At 40.7% G+C, this 13,375-nt stretch overlaps 1 protein-coding gene across 2 annotated transcripts in view; it reads left to right on the top strand.

Moving 5' to 3' along the window:
• Positions 1 to 415: 415 nt before the first annotated feature.
• The window catches only part of RAPGEF2 (Rap guanine nucleotide exchange factor 2), a 262,289-nt gene continuing 249,329 nt past the window's right edge, over positions 416 to 13,375 (top strand). For both annotated transcript variants that reach the window (XM_068990198.1, XM_068990197.1), the window contains exon 1: positions 416 to 520. In XM_068990198.1, the coding sequence (XP_068846299.1) occupies positions 452 to 520 (69 nt within the window). In that variant the 5' untranslated portion in view covers positions 416 to 451. The remainder of the gene's footprint in view (positions 521 to 13,375) is intronic.

Genomic DNA, 13,375 nt, shown 5'->3' with positions numbered 1-13,375 from the left:
ACCCCGAGAGGAGGGGGCGGCCCTGCGCCCGGAGCAGCGGGAGGCCCGCGCGCCCCGGCCTCCCCTCTCACCGCGGCTCGAACTCCCTAAAAATAACTCAGGCCCAGGAGGGCCGGGAGGAGCCGCCGCCGTCCCCGAGAGGAGCCGGGGAGGCGTGTCGATCCAGGGCCCGCAGGGAGCCTTCCCGACCGCGCGGCGCAGAGGAAGCGGAGGAGGCGGAGGAAGCAGGAGCTCCCGGCTGCCGGGCGCCTCGGGGACCCTCGGGCCTCACGCCCCCCGCCCCGCCGCGCGCCCGGGGCCCCGCCGCCCGGCCGCCGCCGCGGTTTGGCTGGTTGGCCGGAGGCGGGCGGGCGGAGCGCGCAGGGCGGAGGCGGCGGCAGCGGCGGCGGCGCTGGGCCGGGAGGAGGCGGCCGAGGGCGCGGAGCGGCCCCGGCCCGGGCCGCGGGGGGAGATGGCGTCCTACGTGGATAACAGCTTCCGCCAGGCGGTGATGAAGAACCCGGCCGAAAGGACCCCCCAGGTGAGACCCGTGTCGGCTGTGCCCTCCCAGTCCCCACCCCTCCCGACGCCGTTTGCCCCGCGCACCCGCGCCTCCCATTAGGTCCCCCAACTTCCAGTGGCTTCATCGGGTCGTCCTGGCATTATTTTCTCCTCTCTTGGGTCTTCTTGTTTTCGCTGCCCTCTCGGTACTGTCCTGCTCCCGCGATTGTCCGGCGGGGCAGAGAGGTCTTTCCCGAGCGTCCCGGCTTCCCAGCCTCTCGCTGGGCCTGCGAGCCAGCGGGGGTGACCTCCCCTCGGCCGTCCTTCTTGTCCCACCGGTCTCAGTGCTTCCTTCCTCCGCGAGCCTATGGCCCCTTCTGCCTTCAGAGTTCTTGGGTGTTTGCAGAGGTGTTGAGGAAACTTAGAGGGCTCTGCGAAAGACAGATTCGCGGTGGCCTTCTAAAGTGAAACGTTGAGATGTTTGTATATTTACTGTTTTGCTTTTTTGGGGGGGAAAAGGTTGTCGCTTTCCAAGGAAGGGGGGAAGAAAGTTGGATAGCTAGGTCACTGCTTGTAGTTTCAATTGCAGACAGAATTGCAGATCAGGCATGTTCAAATACTAATCCCCACCTCCTCCCCTGCCCCCGGGAAGGGCACCCTGCGGATTCTTCTGGTGTTGCACAACCTTGTCAAAATTAGGTAAGTTTGTTAACCTTTATACGTTTCGTTTACCTTCAGGCTTATTTTTCTCTGGCTTTAAGTGGAGGAATTGCTGATGGTGTTGGATCTGGTCGTCTCTAGTTGGACTAGAAAGGGGGAGATGTATAAAAATGTGGTGGTTTGATTTTTTTTTTTGCTTGTAGTTGCTGACTGGATAATGACGCATGCGTTGGGATGGTGACTCCAGGGGATCCTGCTGCCAACCTTCTTAAGACAAATAAGCCCTCCTGATCCTTGGGACCATCAGACATTTAGGATCTCGTGCTTGAAAGAGTGGCTTCGCTTGTTAGGTGTTGGATGCCATCTGTTCACATCCAAATGCTCTCCTTCTCTGCCGTTGACGGTTGTTATTTAATGCGGGGAAAAGAGGATAAAATAGACTCTTCCACCGGCTGCCTTTGGGCAAGGCCCAGGAATGGCACCTGGTACCGTTTTTCATTTTTTTTCTGATGTAGCCGTCACATCTGGGGAGTGTAGCTAGAGTGCGCATATTTACCAAACGTGTGGAAGATGGGTGATAAATTTTACAAGGAAAATTCAGTTCACACTGTCACCGGAAAGTTCCCGTTCTAAAGGATTACTTTACCAAAAACAAGGACTGTGCTGCTCAGGTCCTGTTGCACTGCCTCTCCTGTGCCTTTTCCACCTACTGTTTGTTTTGCGGTTGGCAATCACTCAGTCCTCTGCATCTGAAACTGTAGGTTCTCAGCCACAGTGTGATGGAAAAGCTAATTTCAGTGAAGTGTTTCAATGCCTTTCAGTGTTTGAGGTGCCAAGTGAAATCACACATGCTGAGAATATTAGAACTCAGTAAGGTGGTCAGAAAATGATGTCAGAGGCCTTGGGTGGAAATTAGAGAGGGGGAAGTGGTGTGTTTGGTTGGTTGATTAGAATAGCAATGACTCAATACCTACTATCAGGTGGTGGTGGTGGGGGTAGTCGGTCACCAAACAAGCCTGAAAGAGGCAGAATGTCCACCGTGACAGTGCGTGGATTGTGCCAAAGAAATGAACTGTTAAACTTTCCTGTTTCCGTGCCAGCTCTGGAGAACAGAGTGAAAACAGACCAACGTAGAACTTGGCCTGAGTCAGAAGTGGGCCAGTTGGTACTGACACCAACAGTGTGCAAACTTCACTGACAGGCTGAAAGCAGCATTTTTATCTCCCTCCCCCGAGCCCCTCCACACACACCTTCACAGAACAAGTCACCCTAAAGAAACTTAGCAAACATTTTGAACTTTCATAAGTGTCCGCCCTATTAATTTTAAAGCTCAGTGCAAACCTCCATGTTTATCATTTTAAAGAGAAAGTAGTTGGTAAGGTGAATGCTTCCCATCTTTACCTGGCTTGTTAAAAAGAATTACTCTTCTTCTAAAAGTTTGAAATTTACTCAGAAGTAAAAAAAACAAAAAACAAAAAACTTTGGTATCAGGTGCCTTTTCTGTTGAGTGCTTTGTGAGTGCAAGGACTGGAAGTTTTCCTGCACTCTCTTTTCTCATGACTGCTTGAGAGTTAGAATTTTGTAATATAAAAGCAAAGTTATTAAACCTATGAACAGACACACGTGAATCAGGAAGATTTTGATGTTGTTCTTCCTTCTGTTTTTCAGATAGATTTATGAGGAGTTTGTATGATTCTTATGACAAGCAAAAGAAAGGAGCTTTAAGAAAAAAGATAGAGGAAAAAAACATAAATTCATTATCCAGTCAGCAACTACAAAAATCCATTTCCTTTTATTTTTTAATCCCACCAACGCAGTCTCCTAAACCCCGAGAAGACATACTTTTGTACCAGGTCAGTCAGTTGCCTAGAAGTAATCATGCTGTCACTTGTATAACCTAAAAAGTTAGCTAAGAAGTTAAAGAGGTTTTGGGGGCAGGAAGAACCTCAGTGCAGACACAGGGACTTTGAAAATTATAATGAAGTTAGGAAGCTTTTCATAGCCACCTGGGAAATGGAATCCATTTTTCCCATTTATTTAGGCACTTCAATAGAGGGGGGATGGTAAGGAGAAGCAAGCAAAATTGTCACCCGAAGTTTTAGCCAGATGTTGTACATTCAGATTTAAGGGGCTGTCACTGTTTCACCTGGTATTCTGGGAGGAGGAAAAAAAAGCTATCTTTAATCCAGTATGTATCCAGTATTGTGTGTCTGGAAAATGGCTAAGTTGTAGTCAATGGGGCACTGTATTCTCACTAACAAATCTCCTTGAAAATAAGGAACACTTCACGTTCTATTGAGATTTTTCAGTGCACCTCTTGGTGACAAACAGGACTCTTAAGTAATTGCTTTATTAAACTATTTAGGTTTATGTCTTTAATCACTTAAGTGGGAAGCTTGGTCACCTAAGCAATTTAGTGAAGTAAAAGATGTAAATAAATTACAAACAGCTTCGCCCCCAAGGCTTTAAACAATAAAATGAGTTTTCCAAACCATTTTATTAACTTACTGAGTTCAGACCCTTTCAGATTGCTTAGGCAGGGTGTTTAAATGCCTGTTTTTAGTCTTTCAGGTGAAACATCTATTGCAGAGTTGTTTTTTCTGCTTTAAAGATTTAATATGTGTTTTTAGCTAGTTGTAAAAGTTACTTTTTGAAATGGTTTGTGTTTTAAAATTGTTTGTATTTTAAAAAGTATTTTAAAAAACAGCTCCTGCCTCGCCTCTTCCTAGTTAATATTACTTGGTTCTTAACTGATCTTTTTTGGGGGAGTGTGTGGCTGTTACACCTTTTGATTTAGTTGCTCATTCATGAATTTGTCATCAGAGAGCTCATCACAGTGCATGACTATTCTTTGCAAAAGTCACTTGGTAGAATACCTCTTGAGTCTTAATGAGAGGGTTGAAAAAGTGCCTTTAGCATAGGGAACTTTAAATTGTGAGAATCTGCACAAAAAGAGTTTCTCTGGTGGATGTTTAACTTTCAAATCTAGTGGAAGAATTGTCTATTGACATAAAAATTTCCATTTCTTTTTATCATTGTTTATTAGCAGTCTTATATTTTCATCTGACAACTTATACTTTATATTTTGGCTCGTTTGGGGGCTCTAGTAATAAATAATTTGTCTCAAGTAGTTTTTGTTCATAAAACACAGCTAAATGATCTGGGTGCAGTTTTGAAAAGCATGTCTCACAAAGTAATGCCTCTTTGGCTACAAGCATTTAGCTCGCATAGCAATGATATTTGAATTTGGAGGTTAAGAAAATGCACATTTATTACTGAAGAGCTAATTTCAGACTGTATTAGCATGTGGCTCTGAACAAGTGAGGACTTAAGTTTGTGGTAAAAATTATTAACATTCTTTTGCACTATTGGTGGAAACTTAGTTGCCTTCAAATAAATAACCTTTTAAACATTTAGTAATTAACAGTTCCATAATTAGCTTTGCATATCTTGGCTGAGATTCAAAATGGATCTAACTGCAGTGCTGTGTGGAGGCTGGTTTAATATAGTCCTTCCCAGACCCTGGGATTTTCACAGACACTCAACCCCACCCCCCTCCCCCCAAATTAAAAAAAAAAGTGAAGAGGACTTCCTGGTTGCCAACTTGGTGCAGTTTTCTTCCTCTCAAGAAAGGATGTAAAATAAAAAAACAAACCCAGCTATAACCTCTTAGCACTATAATTTTATGTTATGAAAACTCACTAAGGGTTTTTTTTTTTGATAATTGAAGTATAGTTGCCTTACAGTGGTCATTTCTGCTGTACAACAAAGTGATTCAGTTCAGTATATATATAACTTTTTTTTTGGCAGCACTGGGTCTTTGTGCATAGGCTTTCTCTAGTTGCGGTGCTTGGGCTTCGCATTGTGGTGGCTGCTTTTGTTGTGGAGCACGCACTCTAGGTGCGTGGTCTTCAGCAGTTGCAGCTCTCAGGTTTAGTAGTTGTGGTGCACAGGTTTAGTTGCTCCTTGGCCTGTGGGATCTCCCTGGACCAGGGATGGAACCCGTGTCCTTGGCAGGAGGATTCTTAACCACTGGACCATCAGGGAAGTCCCTATAAGATCTTCTTTAAAACATTCTTTTCCATTATGGTTTGTCACAGGATATTGAATATAGTTCCCTGTGCTCTACAGGACCTTGTTTATCCATTCTACATATAACGGTTTGCATCTGCTAACCCCAAATGCCCAATCCATTCCCTTAGTTCCCTCCTGTTTGAAACCATAAGTCTGTTCTTTTTTTTTTTTTTTTTCTCCCCCTCTTAATTTTCAGTTGGCCTGAGAAAACTTCATTCAGGTAGATTTGGGGGCGGGGAGTTAAATAAACACAGTAAGATCTGCCTTTGATGTTTGAAATTCAAGTCATATAAAGTCATATTATATAGAGTAATAGCAGCATTTGCTTCCAATGTAAATGAATTATTTGAAATAAAGATACAGTAACCTTTTTGAAAAACAGAAAGACTGTCTTCTTGACTCTTTTGAAGAAATTGGTTGTTTTGTTTTTAGCTTTGTTACTTTGTAAGTTTTATAGGTAATGAAAAGGAATTATAATTCCCTCAAAGAACTTTGGTCTAGACTTGTGTAAAGAGATATGGAAGTGTGGACCCCAGTGACAGTTCCATGATATTGGTGTTATATGAGCTGTTCCCTCTCCTCACCCTGTTTTCGGTAACAGTTTTCTAGAGGTTTAGAATTTCTCAAATATTTAATAAGTGCTAGATAAACTGCAATCAGAACTTGCATTTTGATCCTGTTAACTGCTGGAAGTTCAGTTGCCCAGCCAATACTTTCTGGCCCTTGGCAGCTTTCTGTTCTCCAGCTTGTGGTGTGTGTTCATGTAAAAGCTAATCAGAGAAGAGGAGACCCTGAAGAGGAATTAACCGTTGGTGGTTTATTCTGGGGAGGGCTGATAGTAACTTTCCTAGAAGCCAGCTAGCAATCAGTGGAACTGAAGGGATGCACGATGGTGATTCTGATCTCTCCTGAGTATTCATGGTAGAGTTGAAACTCATTCTTTTTAAAAAATAATTTTTGTTTGTAGTTTAATTGTAGATTCACATGCAGTTGCCATTACAAATATCTTACAAAACTGTAGTGGAACATCACAACAAGGATACTGACATTGATAAAGCCTAGGTGCAGAGGGGTTCCATTACCACAAAAATTCCTCTCGTTGCCTTTTTATAAGCACGATCACGCCAGCCCTACCTCTGGCAAGGACTAATCTCTTCTCCATTGCTATAATTTTGTCATTTCAAGACTGTCATGTAAATAGAATCATACACAGATTGACTTTTTGGATTGGCTATTTTTCAATTAGCATAATTAAGGCTTGTTACCTTTTGGCCAAAATGAGTTTAGTTACTGTCATCTCTGAGTGGTTTGGGCCGTGTTCTTGCGATACCAAAAGTATTTGGGGATGGGGCAGCACAAGGTAAGGTGGATTTAAAACAGTAACTGTGAGAAATTGTTAATAATCATATGTATAAAATAAAGACCGAAGAGCATTAGACCTTGGATGAGCAAGAGTTGTGAGAGTACAACACATTTGGGATATTTCAATAGATATAGTTTTTTTTTCTGTGTATATAATGTAAGTATAAAGGTAGTCTTACCGTCTAGGATACATCATGAAAAGAAATTACCTGGTTTTCCTCAACCAAAGCGGTGTTTTACAATTCAGAAGGAAGTTTGATGGATGTCTTTATACAAAGGAGTTCCAGGGGGACAATTTGAACAACCAAATATGGAATTATACCTCTAGGGGAAAAAATATCCATGAACTCATGCCAACATAAGTAAATTATTAAATAAATAAATAGGGGAGAAGAGACAGCTCTTTGTTACAGTAGGATTCTCCCCCCACCAAAAAAAAAGTAGAAGGTATGATGGAAGTGGAAAATCACTAGTAGGCAAACCTTACAGTAATAATGGCTGCAAACAAGAATCAGTAGATGCCAGAACTAGTGGGTGAGAGTGTGATGACAAATATATATACATCAGATATCAGAATATTTGCTTAGTCTCAGAGTGTTTTCCCCACAAGATCAATTAATTAATTACAAAGGGGAAATCAGTACTTTTAAAGTGAAGAAAATTAGCAGATACCAAATTGACTAGGTGATCAAAGTTATATCACAAGATGTGTCGACATGATGCACCAAGAAGGGCACATCTGAAGTGGTGTTCTTACTAAAAAGCCCTTCAATTTGAGTGTCATAAAACGCTGCTGCTGCTGCTGCTAAGTCGATTCAGTCGTGTCCGACTCTGTGCGACCCCAGAGATGGCAGCACACTAGGCTCCCCCATTCCTGGGAGTCTCTAGGCAAGAACACTGGAGTGGGTTGCCATTTTCTTCTCCAATTCGTGAAAGTGAAAAGTGAAAGTGAAGTCGCTCAGTTGTGTCCGACCTTCAGCGACCCCATGGACAGCAGCCTTCCAGGCTCCTCCGTCCATGGGATTTTCCAGGCAAGAGTACTGCAGTGGGGAAATTTCAGGATGCTCTACAAGACAGCCCGGAGGAGGAAATGGCAACCCACTCTAGTATTCTTGCCTGGAGAATCTGATGGACAGGGGAGCCTGGCAGGCTATACAGTCCATGGGGTCGCAAAGAGTCGGACACGACTTAGCAACTACACACACGAGATGGCCAGTACCCAGAGGTGTGTTCAGGTTACAACAGGATGAAGTGCTGAAGAAGAGCCACAGATTGAAGGAGACCAAGGAAGCATTACAACCAAATGAACTGTGGGATTCTGGGTGAGGTCTTGGACCAGAAAGTAAACACTGGGACAACCGGTGGCATTTGAATCTATAGTTTTACTGTGGCAGGCTGGATGAAGAGTGTATAGGATCTCTGAACTACCTTTTATAAAAAAATAACTTCTTTTAGTGCAAAGCTATGTCAAAATTAAAAGTGAAAGAAAACCAACAACCAGCTTTTGGGGTTGTTGTGACTGTGACAAGAGGCCACCAAATTAAGATATTAAAAAAAATTATCTTTTTTCCTGAGTTAGTCTTAATGAAGAGCTCAGTACCTTTTAGCTAAATATTTTGCATACATTAAGACATTAGTGACATGGCTGAATCAATATATTAGAGGGAATTAAACATATACACACATATCCAAGCTTGCAATAAATGGACAAGAAGAGTTAAAATTTATTCACCTTTTTCCCCTAAATTTTGTAGATATTCCCATAAAAATGCAGTCTATTTTACCAGTTGTGAAGGTTTCATGATCCCAAATGTAAGTGAATTAGAATGTTTGATACATGAAAAAAATGTGCAGGAGAGAAAATATTCCATGCACATGAAGCAAGTAGAAAAGACGCTGGGGTAGTAGTTTAAGGAAGTCAGTTGAGGTGAAATCAAGTTTGTAGCATCCCCCTCTCTTTCCTTTCCTGTGAACTTAAAAAGTCTTTAAATTGTTACTTTTGGTAGGAGTGAGGAGGTGGAAGGGAGGGGAAGGGTGGCAGTGGGTGTTAAAGAGGCAGGTCAGAGGCCCTATTCCAGCTGGAGCTGATGAGACCTCTGAGCTGCGTGTGCAGCGTTTCAGTAAAATCAGTTCAAGACAGAAATACAAGTCTTTTTTCCATATATATATATATTTTATGTATATATGTAAATGGGAAATCGAAACACAGTCATTATATATAATGCCTTTGCATTTCTGTTACAACCTTCCCTCCTCTGCCAGCCACTTACCTTTCTTTTCTTGTGGTAAATATTGGAGAATACATGCTGTTTTTGTATACTATGTGCTTTTTTCTGTAACTGAAACTAGTGCTGGAAGATTAGATTTAAAAATATAGGTGGTAACATTTGAGATAACTACGAATAAACTATAAGCTGGGAGATATTTACTCTTTTCAATTATAAAGATAAAGCCATTTGTTTTCTATATTTCAGTAGGATTTTTTTCTGTTTGATGTTTTCAGTAACTGCTTTTGAGGGCACAAATGAAAAAGAAGAGCTGGCCAGCCTCTGAAGTAACTAAAATCTTACATTAATAAAGTAAAAAAAAAAAGTGAAAATATACAGATGTTAACTAGCCCTATTTAACATTTGTCCAGTTGTTCTGTATGTAAGTTAAGTATTTGAAGTCTTCAAGGCAGTAAAGTTTCTGATTTCTTCTGTAAGTAACATTATGTAGTCTTGCAAGCTCCACACTCAAATTAGAAAAATTTTTGGTCAAATTGTTAGAAATGTTCGGCTAAGCTAAATTAGTTACTGTATTAAGAAAGGGCTTGATCAAATTTATACATTTCCAAACAACTAGAGCTGAGTTTAAAAACCTCACGAGTTAAAAAAAAGATCGAAATGCAAAGAATAGAGGTGAAGAAGACTTTGTTTGCATTTCAGTTTTTTCTAGTCTTCATTTGTGTCGGATTCCCTTCCTTTTGTGGGACTGGAATAAACTGAGGGGCGAGCTTTCGGGGCTGGCGTTAGCAAGCACTGCCCTGCTCCTTCAATTGGGAAACCACAGACTTCTTTCAGAGGCAGACAGTGTATGCCGAGACCCACAGCTTCTTCAATCCCAGATGTGAATCTCGAAACCTAAAGTCATCTGAGACTTAAGTTGGAATGGGTGAGAATTCCTATCTTGATTCCATTTTCTCTGGTATGGTTTAAATCTACATCAGTTAGAGGAAGCTCTGTGGGGGTCAGCATGGTAAAATCATTTCACTTTAAAAGTCCTTGTTCCCACTTGACATTTGGTGAGATGGCTGCTTTCCTTTGTAGCTGCACATTTGTGTCTTTAAGTGCATTCGCAGTATAGTTATTTTGAGTTTATTGAGTATATTCCCTTCATCTATCCTGGTGGCTATGTCCCTGAACTTTGGTATCCAGATCACAGACAGCTTTGTGGTCCTGGGGAGGTAACTTAACTTCATGGGGTCTCAGGCTTTTGGATTTCAAGGACTTTAAAAATCATAAAACTCTGGGCTTCTGCTATTGATTTGTCACCTATTTATTTTGAGAAGTAAGCTTGTTAAAGTGAATTTAAACTCCCTCTTTCATTTCATGAAAGAAAGGACATTCTAATATCATAAAGACAGAAAGGTTATAATCTCAGAATAAATTTAGCTCTGTTTCACCATATTCTGTTTTTGTCAAGGATTGTTAAAATTTTGCCACCGATGAGTATGGGGCTTCCCAGGTGGTGCTAGTGGTAAGTAGCCTGCCAAAGCAGGAGACAAAAGAGATGTGGGTTTGAGCCTTAGGTTGAGAAGATCCCCTAGAGTAGAAAATGGTAACCCATTTCAGTATTCTTTCCTGGAAAATTCCGTGGGCAGAGGAGCTGGTCTATAGTCCATGGGTTCACAAAGAGTCAGACCCGACTGAGCAACTGATATTACCAGCCTTACATGATTGTGTAGCTTAAGTATGCTCATGTTTTAGTTTTTTTTAAACAGTCTCTGACTTGAATGCTTAATATTTGTTATATTTTAAAACTTTGCATTTCATATTGGAGTATAGCCTATTAATAATGTTGTGATACTTTTAGGTGGACAGCGAAGAGACTCAGTCATTCATACACATGTATCCATTCTCCCTTAAACTCCCCTCCCATATTATTATTTTTCACTTGTTGGTGTCTGTTTTTCCCTTAGATAATTTTTCATCATTCATGTATCTTACAGTTAATTCACTGAAGTGATCATAATATAAATCTAATTGGTAGAATTGAGTCAAGGCTTAGATTGTGTTGGCATTGCTTTAGTCTGCAGGTTGTCAGAAACCACACGCATGGAGGCTTAGCGATGGGCTTAGCTTTCTCACAAAATAAGAAATCTCAAGTTAGCCAGTTCAGGTCTGAAGGAGAAGCTCAAAGATTTCATCAAGGAAACTAGCTCATGCTACTTAGCAAGTGATTTTAGGTTTCAGAGTCCCAAGATGATGGCTGCATCCCAAGCAGGAGAGATGGGAGGAGGTTGAAACTCTTACCTCTTTTGTTGGTAAGAGTTTGTTATTTTGAAGGGACGTCCTCTCCAGGTGCTTGTCATTGACCAGAGCTGGGTCACATGGCTACTCCTAGTTGCAAAGGAGGCTGGAAATGTGCATATTTTGCACTTGAGCCTGTATATTGCAGAAAGACAGGAAAGAAGGAGGTTAAGATGAATGAGCGCTATGAGCTGATAGTATTTGTCCAACTTACTTTGTGTAGGAAATGGATGATTGTAAGTTTACAGAGTGATTCTCAGGAGACCACTTTGAAAGTCTTACTTCCAGAGGTCTAACAGTAACATATAGAGCTACATTAATATAATTGCAGTTTTGGAGTCACATAGATATATTTAACTTTTTAGTTCAGTTATTAGATGTATGGACTATTAATTTTCTGAAGCACAGTCTCTTATTTGAAAATAGAGGTAAAAATACCAGTGTGTGAACATTATATATAAATTTAACATTATATATAAATATAAATAAAATACTAAATGTGACTTTTAAATATGTTTTTAAGTGGGAACTATTGATTTATGTATTGATTTAAAATAAAACATAGGTTTATATTTTCTACATTTTTTTTGCCTCAGTTGCACTGTTTTAAAATTTTATTTCATTCCTTGTGTGTTCAGTTTTGTGTTCTGATATTTCTGTGTGTAGCAGTGCTTTGTTGTTTTTCTGGGACTTTTAAGTTTTCAATTTGTCATTCCTCATACAAGCTGAATCATCATCATTTTATAAATATGCAGTCATATGTAAAATACCTGTAAAAGATAGCAGTTTAAATGGTTTTCTGTAATTTGTTGAATTCATGCTTATAAACTTATGTCTTTGAGAAAAGTGACTTCATACTGAATGTTATATGAGACTAGTGAAAGTGTGTGAAAGTGTTAGTTGCTCACTTGTGTCTGACTCTTTGTGACCCCATGGACTGTAACAAGCAAGACTCTTCTGTCCATGGAATTCTCCAGGCCAGAATACCGGAGTGGGTTGCCATTCCCTTCTCCAGGGGATCTTCCTGACCCAGCGATTTAACCCGGGTCTCCTGTGTTGCAGGCAGATTCTTTACTGTCTGAGAAGACTGACTTTGATATTAAAACTTTAAGTATGCAGTATGTCTTGCTTTAGAGTAGATGTGCTTAGTTATGGGCTTTTAATGATAGCATTCAAGATTTATGTAGATAAACTGCTCTTATGTGTAGTGGGGTCAGTTAAACCGTTCGCTATCAGAGGCTGATGGCTAGAAATGTTACTTGAAAGAGTCTGGGGTATTTGTTATTTTAAAACATTCTGTGTTTTTTTGGTAAGTTATTTGTTTTGGGGAGGGGGGCTAAGGTCTAAAATATGCCTGAATCTGGAGTATAAGTTAAGACTTTGATTTCATTAAAAATGGATTAATGTGTAAGGTGTCTGTTGGCCTCACTAGAGAGATTGCTTGGCTGGAATTTGCTATGCGTCTTTAAAACTAAGGTCTTGGCACACCCCATAGCACAGAACTGGAGCTAATAAATGCTGTTTAATGACTTGATTTTTTTTTTTTTTTCCCTCAGTATTTGAGATACAGCGGAAAATGTAATTATATACTTCTACATTAATAGTGAATTGGATAAAAGCTGAATAGGAGCAGTAGTTCAGTTTCTGTAACACAGAAGCCCTCCTTTATAGAAACATGTAACTTTGTGGAGCAAAGTTTTTTTTCTTGAGTATCAGGCAGTTGCCTCCCCATAGGTTTAAGCACTTCGGTGTTGATATACTGAACTGTCATTTACACTATATTTGATTGTTATTTAACAGAGTATATAAATTCTTCCTCTGAGCTCCTGTGACATCTTTGTTCTACTTTGCAGTACCTTTTTGTAAATTACTTTGAGATTTTTGACTATGGTCAGGGACAGTAGTGTAATGACAGACTTAAATTGTAAAATTCAATTCAGTTCTAGTATTTAGAACCAAGTTGCTGATTAAGTGTCACTAAGTAGAGATCTTAGCTTTGATCCATTTTATTAGATATGGCTATATGTATAGATTAACTCCTTGGGCTTCCCAGATGTTGCATTGGTAAAGAATCTACCTGCCAATGCAGGAGGTGCTTGTTCAATTCCTGGGTCTGAAAGATAGGGAGTAGAAGAAATGACAACCCACTCCAGTACTCTTGCCTGGAAAATCCCATGGCCAGAAGATCCTGGTACGCTACACTTGCATGAGGTTGCAAAGAGTGACTGAGCACACACATATTAACTTCTTAAGGAGCAGTTTCAGAAATAGAAATACCCTCTGCTTAG

This window comes from Capricornis sumatraensis, chromosome 17, assembly GCF_032405125.1.
Source record: "Capricornis sumatraensis isolate serow.1 chromosome 17, serow.2, whole genome shotgun sequence".
Lineage (NCBI taxonomy): Eukaryota > Metazoa > Chordata > Mammalia > Artiodactyla > Bovidae > Capricornis > Capricornis sumatraensis.
Note: the sequence above shows the minus strand (reverse complement) of the source record. Positions and strands in the feature narration are given on the sequence as shown.